General features: G+C 50.4%; 1 protein-coding gene across 1 annotated transcript; it reads right to left on the reverse strand.

Moving 5' to 3' along the window:
• Positions 1-387: 387 nt before the first annotated feature.
• Positions 388-1,426, reverse strand: LOC125512369. Its single transcript, XM_048677462.1, has one exon. It carries the CDS (start codon positions 1,283-1,285, stop codon positions 698-700), a length of 588 nt encoding a protein of 195 aa, XP_048533419.1. The 5' UTR covers positions 1,286-1,426; the 3' UTR covers positions 388-697.
• Between the last annotated feature and the right edge of the window lie 7,208 nt (positions 1,427-8,634).

Genomic DNA, 8,634 nt, shown 5'->3' on the forward strand with positions numbered 1-8,634 from the left:
CGGCGAGACGAGGACACTGCGCTCGAGCCGCCCTATTCCTAGTCCTGAACCTGCTCCACCAAAAGCAGCACGACTAGACCAGTGTGTACGACACACAAGCTGCTATCCCGTCACGTACTAATCGCCTAGTACACAACATGAAAAGCTCTAGATAAATGGAGCAATGAACGCCGCCGCACCGGTGCTTTTCACCTTTCGATCGACGCTAATGATAGTGGTGCCGTCGTGCTGCTTAACTGCTGATCGATGTCGTGCTGGTAGTACCATCGTGTTTAACTGTCTCACAGGCCTGGGTTTTCTAATTTTTATCCTGAATACCGAAAAAAAAGACAATCAAGGATGCAATGCAACGAAATTGCAGATTCACAAATGGTGCTGGAAAGAAGGTAGCGCAGATCAAATCGGGGAGCTTAAAATGTCCAATTTGATGGTACTACACGGTGGAGCAGCAAGTGTACAGACACGACACCGAGGGACAACAAAAGCAGGGAGGAAATGACGCCGCCCAGAGGGTAATTGAGCGCATTGCGCCCAGATCACAGGCTTTCAGTTTTTAATCTAGCTTAAACATCATATCACATTAGCACGCGAGCCACAAAAGTGGAAAAGAAGAACCCCCATATAGTTAATTGATTATATTATAACCACTTCCTAAAAGGAAAGCAAGAGACAGATCCCCCACTGGTGGCGAGGAATCTCACCCCCGCTCCGGCATGCTCGCCGACGACCTCCGGTGCCGGAACGCCTTCATGGGGCTCGGGAAGTGCCACCCCCACCGCGCCTTGGTCGCCGCCGCCTTGGCCGCCACCGCCTTGGCCTCCACGGCCGTCGCCGAGACCGAGCTGGACCTCGCCAGCCCCAGCCTCTCCTCCTCGTCCTCCTCCTCCGCCGCGCTCCCGTCCTTGGCAGAGGACCTCCAGAACGGCGCCCACCCCCAGACCCTCGCCTTTCGCCTCCCGGAGGCGGAGGCGGCCGCGGCGACGGAGGCCATCGCGGCGGAGGAGGACGCGGCGACGGAGCGCGAGCGCGCCACCCGGTGCTCCCGCTCGATGAGGCTGTGCACCCGGCCGACGGCGTCGCCGGACGCCGAGGAGGAGGAGGACGGGGAGGCGCAGGTGCAGGGGCAGGGCCGCACGCGCGCGCAGTTGGGGCAGAGCCGCAGCAGCCGGTCGCGGAGGCAGTACGGGCACACCCCGCCGCCGGATCTCGCCGCGGGGTGCTTCCGGCACCGCCACTCGTCGCCCCCGACGGCGGCCGCGGCCACCGCTGCCTTCTCCGCCTTCATCTCCCTCCGTGCGGTTGCTCTCGCTGATGACTCGCTCGCTCTCTCTCTCTCTCTCTCTGCCTCGCGCTTCTTGGCAAGAGAGTGGAAGGAGGGGGGCGTTACGGATACGAACTCACAGCGTCGCCGGAGTGTGTAATAAAGGAGGCACCGGCGGGGCTTAACGGCGTGTGGTTTTCCGGGCACGGAGAGAAGGCACGTAGCTCGCGGTTATTCACGAAGGTGCCATCGGGTACAGCTGGGCAGCGGTTGCCGCGGGATCTTCTGCGGTTGCACCTCAACTTGCTATAGTCTACTAGAACCGTATGACAACGCATCATTCAGGACGTGTAGATCATACATCTGACTGAGCAAAGAATCAGCTTCCGATTTGTTTGTACTCCCTCCCTCCGGGCCTTTTTAGTTCGCATATAAGATTTGACTGAAGTCAAGCCTCGTAAAATTTGATCAATTTTATAAAAAAAATATCAATATTCACAATCTGAAATCAATATGAAAAGATGTGTCATGACTTAAAGTTTCATAGTATTGTATAACTTTAGCATGGCAGATGTTGATAATTTTTCATATAAATATGGTCAAATTTTATGAAGTTTGACTTCAGAGAATTCTAATATACAGAGTAAAAATGACGGGAGGAGTAATAGCACAAATCTCCACTCTGATTCTGAGCAACGGCGAGGAGCACCTACGGTGTCGCCGGCCGCAGAGGATCCCTCTCGGGCTCGAAAGATAAGGCTGCCCGCGCACGTGCGGGGCGGGAATGAGCCGTGCTGGGGTCAGTTACGATGGGCCCGCGTGTCGGTTTACGACGATGCGACCGAGACGGCTGTTCCTTTATTTCTCTCGATTAATTAATTAATTATTAAATGGAACTTTGGTGCCCGTGTGGAGTGCACCTGCCTGCAGAGTCACCGGTTGCAATCTCGCAGATCTGGTTCGTTGCGCGGATCGTAGTTATCGCGTCTAGTATTCTACACGCACGGGAGCGGGGCAGCGCAGCGTATCGCCGTCGAGGTGCTGTCCGCTTCTGCACGTGTGGTTGACGAACGGCGTCGCCTGTGTCGGGGCGCAGAGCCGTGTTGTCTCGCCTTCGGGCGCCCGGCAAAGTCAAAAGGATTTAGGCGACCATTCTGCATTTTTTGAGATTTATTACCACCTTCGAGGTGTTAAGATTAGTAGTAACTCTTACTGTATTCTCTAAAAAAAGAGATTAGTAGTAAGTACGAGGAGTGCACTTCTGCATCACTTGTACTACTAGTCGGTCTTGTGCAATACTAAAAGAAGAAATAAACAACATTTCAAAAAAAGAAGAAGAAATAAACAAGATGCACACTCGTTCGCTCTCAAATCGCGCGCCAACGCCGCTGAAAGAGACCGATGCTAAAAATTCTCCCCCGTCACAGGCAATCTGGATGGTGCCCAAGATTCCGTCTATAGTTTAATTGCCAAACGTGTCGGCAGAAGGGAGATCAGAGATTAATCTTTCAGGTGTACGTATGCCTTGAAGGAGTTTGTCCTAAACACTCCGATCGAGCCTGTCATGTCTCTATCGGCATCGGCATCAGTCTTGGTGCGATTATTACGTGAATAATATAGCAACTGACGCAGTTTGGTATAGTATTCCGTTAGAGATAAAGTGTTACGGTGACGTGCTGATCGATTCCAATCATTGAGTAACACTGCTCTTTGCACACGGGGGGCAGGGAAACCTTCAAGGTTAAGATAGATGAACCAACCGCCAACTAGGAAGGTTAAGAAAAAGTGTTACGTTCCTCAAAAAAAGAAAAAGTGTTACAGCGACTGCTCCCTGCTTCCTAAAGTTCCAGGGGCGGATCTTAATAAGCAGTTCCGACCCATCTCTTTGATCAATGTAGGTTTCAAACTACTACCTCTGTGAAGAAATATAAGAGAGATCACTACTTCAGTGATCTAAACGCTTTTATATTTCTTTGTGGAGGAAGTACTCGCCAAGGGGTTTACTATCCGGCTCTCGCTGATGGCACATAGGGTCATTGACTAGAGTCAATCGGCCTTTATTCGAGGAAGAAGCACCCTCGAAGGCATTCCGGTTCTTCACGAGGTGTTGCATACTGCACATATGAATAAAGAAAACATTTTCATTTTGAAGTTAGATTTCGAGAAGGCTTACGACTGTGTTAACTGGGACTTTCTAGAAGGCGTTATATGGTGAAAGGGCTTTGATCCACTCTGGGTGAGTTGGATCATGCAGTTGGTTAAAAGTGGACAAACCGCCATCAATATCAATGGGGAGGGAGACCAATATTTTCGTAACTCGAGGGGAGTACGACAAGGTGATCCGATTTCTCCCCTCTTGTTTAATATAGTCGGAGATGCTCTGGCTGTTAGCATAGAGGGTGCTAAGACAGCAGGCCATATCCAGGGAGTGTTCTTGGCTATTAATGAAGGTGGAATCACGCATCTCCAATATTCCGACGACACACTGATTCTCATCAAGAATGACCCAATTAGTTTAGCGAACTTGAAGTTCATCCTGATGTATTTTGAGTCCATGTCTGGACTTAAGATCAATTTTGACAAGAATGAGGTGTATGTCGCTAAGGGGAGCTTGGGGGACAGTTGCGTGCTGCTCACATGATGAACTGTAAACTAGGATCTGTTGGGGAACGCAGTAATTTTAAAAAAATTCCTACGCACACGCAAGATCCATCTAGGTGATGCATAGCAACGAGAGGGGAGAGTGTTGTCCACGTATCCTCGTAGACTATAAGCCGAAGCGTCATAACAAAGCGGTTGATGTAGTCGTACGTCTTCACGATCCGGCCGATCCTAGCACCGAAGGTACGGCACCTCCGTGATTTGCACATGTTTAGCTCGGTGAAATCCCACAAACTCTAGATCCAGCTGAGTGTCGAGGGAGAGCTTCGTCAACACGACGGCGTGATGATGGTGATGATGAAGTTACCGACGCAGGGCTTCACCTAAGCTCTACAACAATATGACCGAGGTGGAAATCTATGGAGGGGGCACCGCACACGGCTAAGAGATCAACTTGTGTGTCTATGGGGTGCCCCCTCCCCCGTATATAAAGGAGTGGAGGAGGGGGAGGACCGGCCCTCTATGGCGCGCCCAATGGGGGGTCCTACTCCCGGTGGGAGTAGGATTCCCCCTTTTCCTTGTTGGAGTAGGAGAGAAGGAAGGGGGAGAGAGAGAGGGAAGGAGGGGGGGCCCACCCAATTCGGATTGGGCTAGGGGGCGCGCCCTCCACCCAATTCGGATTGGGCTAGGGAGGGCGCGCCCTCCACCTTGGCCTTCCTCTCCTCTTTTCCACTAAGGCCCAATAAAGCCCATATACTCCCCGGGGGGTTCCGGTAACCCCCCCGGTACTCCGGTAAATGCCTGAACTCATCCGGAACCACTCTGATGTCTAAACATACCCTTCCAATATATCAATCTTTATGTATCGACCATTCCGAGACTCATCGTCATGTTCATGATCATATCCGGGACTCCGAACTACCTTCGTTACATCAAAACACATAAACTCATAATACCGATCGTCACCGAACGTTAAGCGTGCGGACCCTACGGGTTCGAGAACTATGTAGACATGACCGAGACTCATCTCCGGTCAATAACCAATAGCGGAACCTGGATGCTAATATTGGTTCCTACATATTCTACAAAGATCTTTATCGGTCAAACCGCATAACAACATACGTTGTTCCCTTCTCATCGGTATGTTACTTGCCCGAGATTCGATCGTCGGTATCTCAATACCTAGTTCAATCTTGTTACCAGCAAGTCTCTTTACTCGTTCCATGATGCAACATCCTGTAACTAACTCATTAGTCACATTGCTTGCAAGGCTTGTAGTGATGTGCATTACCGAGAGGGCCTAGAAATACCTCTCCGATACACGGAGTGACAAATCCTAATCTCGATCTATGCCAACTCAACAAACACCATCGGAGACACCTATAGAGCATCTTTATAGTCACCCAGTTACGTTGTGATGTTTGATAGCACACTAAGTGTTCCTCCGGTATTCGGGAGTTGCATAATCCCATAGTCATAGGAACATGTATAAGTTATGGAGAAAGCAATAGCAGTAAACTAAACGATCAAAGTGCTAAGCTAACGGATGGGTCAAGTCAATCACATCATTCTATAATGATGTGATCCTGTTTATCAAATGACAACTCTTTGTCCATGGCTAGGAAACTTAACCATCTTTGATTAACGAGCTAGTCAAGTAGAGGCATACTAGTGACACTCAGTTAGCATGAATAATAAACATTTATCATGATATAAGGAAATATAAATAACAACTTTATTATTGCCTCTAGGGCATATTTCCTTCAGTCTCCCACTTGCACTAGAGTCAATAATTTAGATTACATTGTGATGATTCTAACACCCATGGAGTCTTGGTGCTGATCATGTTTTGCTCGTGAGAGAGGCTTAGTCAACGAGTCTGCAACATTCAGATCCATATGTATCTTGCAAATCTCCATGTCTCCCTCCTTGACTTGATCGCAGGTGGAATTGAAGCGTCTCTTGATGTGCTTGGTTCTCTTGTGAAATCTGGATTCCTTTGCCAAGGAAATTGCACCAGTATTGTCACAAAAGATTTTCATTTGACCCGATGCACTAGGTATGACACCTAGATTGGATATGAACTCCTTCATCCAGACTCCTTCATTTGATGCTTCCGAAGCAGCTATGTACTCCGCTTCACACGTAGACCCCGCCACGACGCTCTGCTTGGAACTGCACCAACTGACAGCTCCACCATTCAATAAAATACGTATCCGGTTTGTGACTTAGAGTCATCCGAATTAGTGCCAAAGCTTGCATCGACGTAACCGTTTACGACAAGCTCTTTGTCACCTCCATAAACGAGAAACATATCCTTAGTCCTTTTCAGGTATTTCAGGATGTTCTTGACCGCTGTCCAGTGATCCACTCCTGGATTATTTTGGTACCTCCCTGTTAAACTAATAGCAAGGCACACATCAGGTCTGGTACACATCATTGCATACATGATAGAACCTATGGCTGAAGCATAGGGAATGACTTTCATTTTCTCTCTATCTTCTGCAATGGTCGGGCATTGTGTCTGACTCAACTTCACACCTTGTAACATAGGAAAGAACCCTTTCTTTGCTTGATCCATTTTGAACTTCTTCAAAACTTTATCAAGGTATGTGCTCTGTGAAAGTCCAATTAAGCGTCTTGATCTATCTCTATAGATCTTGATGCCCAATATATCAGCAGCTTCACCGAGGTCTTTCATTAAAACATTCTTATTCAAGTATCCTTTTATGCTATTCAGAAATTCCGTATCATTTCTGTAACACCTGGATAATTAGGCTACAGTAAAACTCTCCTAAGATGCCATGTCATCTTTGATTACTGTTGCTAAACTTTCGTTAGTTCAAACTGATTCAAAATCAACTCAAAAAAATGGCAAACAACAAAAGTTTTCAAAATATTAAACTAAAATGTTCGGAGTGTGCAAATAAATGCTTAGGTGTTTATGGTGAGGGAACCGTGCTTTTATAGGAAACCTAAAACCATAAAATGAAATAAAACAATAAAGAAATAAATAAAAGAAAATGCAAAAGAGAAAACAAAAAAACAAAAGGAGAGAACCCTTCCCCCTGGACCAGACGGCCCAGCTCACAGCCAGGCCGGCCCACCTGGCCCATAGCCATCAGCCGGCCCAACCCCCCTGCCTCGTCTCCCTTCTCTGTTCCCCCGACCCGGGTCGGAACAGGGGCGAGTCCCCGCCCGACCACCTCGCCGGCACCGACGCCGGGAGGAGATAAGGCCGCCACGCCCTCGCCTCCTCGATCCCTCCTCCCACTCGCCCCGCTCTCTCCCTCGGTTCCTGCACCCTCCCACCAGATCCTCCTTGCCCAGAACCACCACGGCCACCACCGCAGTCGCCATGGCCGACACCGTCAACGCGCTCTCCACCGTCCCCTTCACCTAGGACCGCGCCAAGGGCTCCGTCGCCAACCTCTCCTTCTCCCACGACCAGCCCCTCGAGCTCGGCGCCCCTGCATCGACTCCGATGCCAGCTTCTTCTTCCTCAGCAGCCACCGGCGTTCCTCTGCGATTCCGGCGCCCTGCTGCTCCTAACCTTCCAACGAGCCACCGTGTGCTCCTACGTAAGCTCCCCGACCTTTCCCCTATGCTAGCGCCGTCGATCTCGCCCCCCTAGTTGCCGTCACCATTGGTGCTGCCCCGCCGCCATGGTGAAGCTCGTCGCAGTGGCCACCGTTGCCGCAGCTCGCGTCCGAGCTCGTAGTCGAGCTCGTGAGGTTCCCAGGAGCCCAACGCGCGCGCGCGAGCCTTCCCATGCCCCCTAGCGCCGTGCTCGTTGAGAACCCGAACGCGTCGTCGCACACGCTCGTCGCCGGCAGCCGTCCGGTGACCCTTTTGGTCCCGGGCTTGTGCAGTTGTTTTCGCGTGTGCACGTAGGCCTCGCCCCGCCCTTCTGTTTGCACAATAGCATGCCGCAGCGCCGTTTCCCTCTCGCGGCCGAACGCTGACGTCCGCCCCGCTCGTCACCGGTGACGCTACGGCCCTCCTCCGGCCACGCCACCGCCACCACTAGATGCGCCTCTTCGCGCTCGTTCGAACGAGCCCCGGCACGCGCGGATCCGTGCCCTATGCGCAAATTCCAGCGAACTCCGGCGGGTCTGCGCCGTGCCTTTGGTCGCCGACGGCGAGAGCCGGCCCTGCTGACCTGGTGCCGCAGGTCCCACCACCTGGGCCACTGACTGGTGGGCCCAGGGCTCCCTGTTGACCAGATGACTGGGTCAACTGCTGACTGGGCCGCCCCTGTCTCACTAACCTATGGGCCCCACCTTAATCAATGAATAAAAATAAATAGGTAATTTGCTAATTAATTAAATTAGTTAATTAAACACTAATCTCTCACTGACTATGGGCCCCACTTGCTAATTAACCCAAATTAGTTAGACTAAACCCCCTGTTAGTGGCCTAGACAATGACATGTGGGTCCCACTGGACCCACCTGTCTGGTTTGACTGGTCAACCGACCAGTTGACCTGCTGACATCACTTTGATGTCATGCCTGCGTCATCATTCATTGTTTTGGATAATGTTAGAATTAAATAACTAATTAAAATCAGAAAATGATTTAAATCTTTAGAAAATCATATCTTTTAATCCGTAACTCGGATGAAAAAACTTTGTACATGAAAGTTGCTCAGAACGACAAGACGAATCCGGTTACGCAGCCCGTTCGTCCGCCACGCATCCCTAGCATAGCGAACACACAACTTTCCCCCTCCGATTCATATGTCCGAAAACGCAAAACACCGGGGATATTT

The sequence above is a fragment of the Triticum urartu genome, chromosome 6, assembly GCF_003073215.2.
Source record: "Triticum urartu cultivar G1812 chromosome 6, Tu2.1, whole genome shotgun sequence".
Classification (NCBI taxonomy): domain Eukaryota; kingdom Viridiplantae; phylum Streptophyta; class Magnoliopsida; order Poales; family Poaceae; genus Triticum; species Triticum urartu.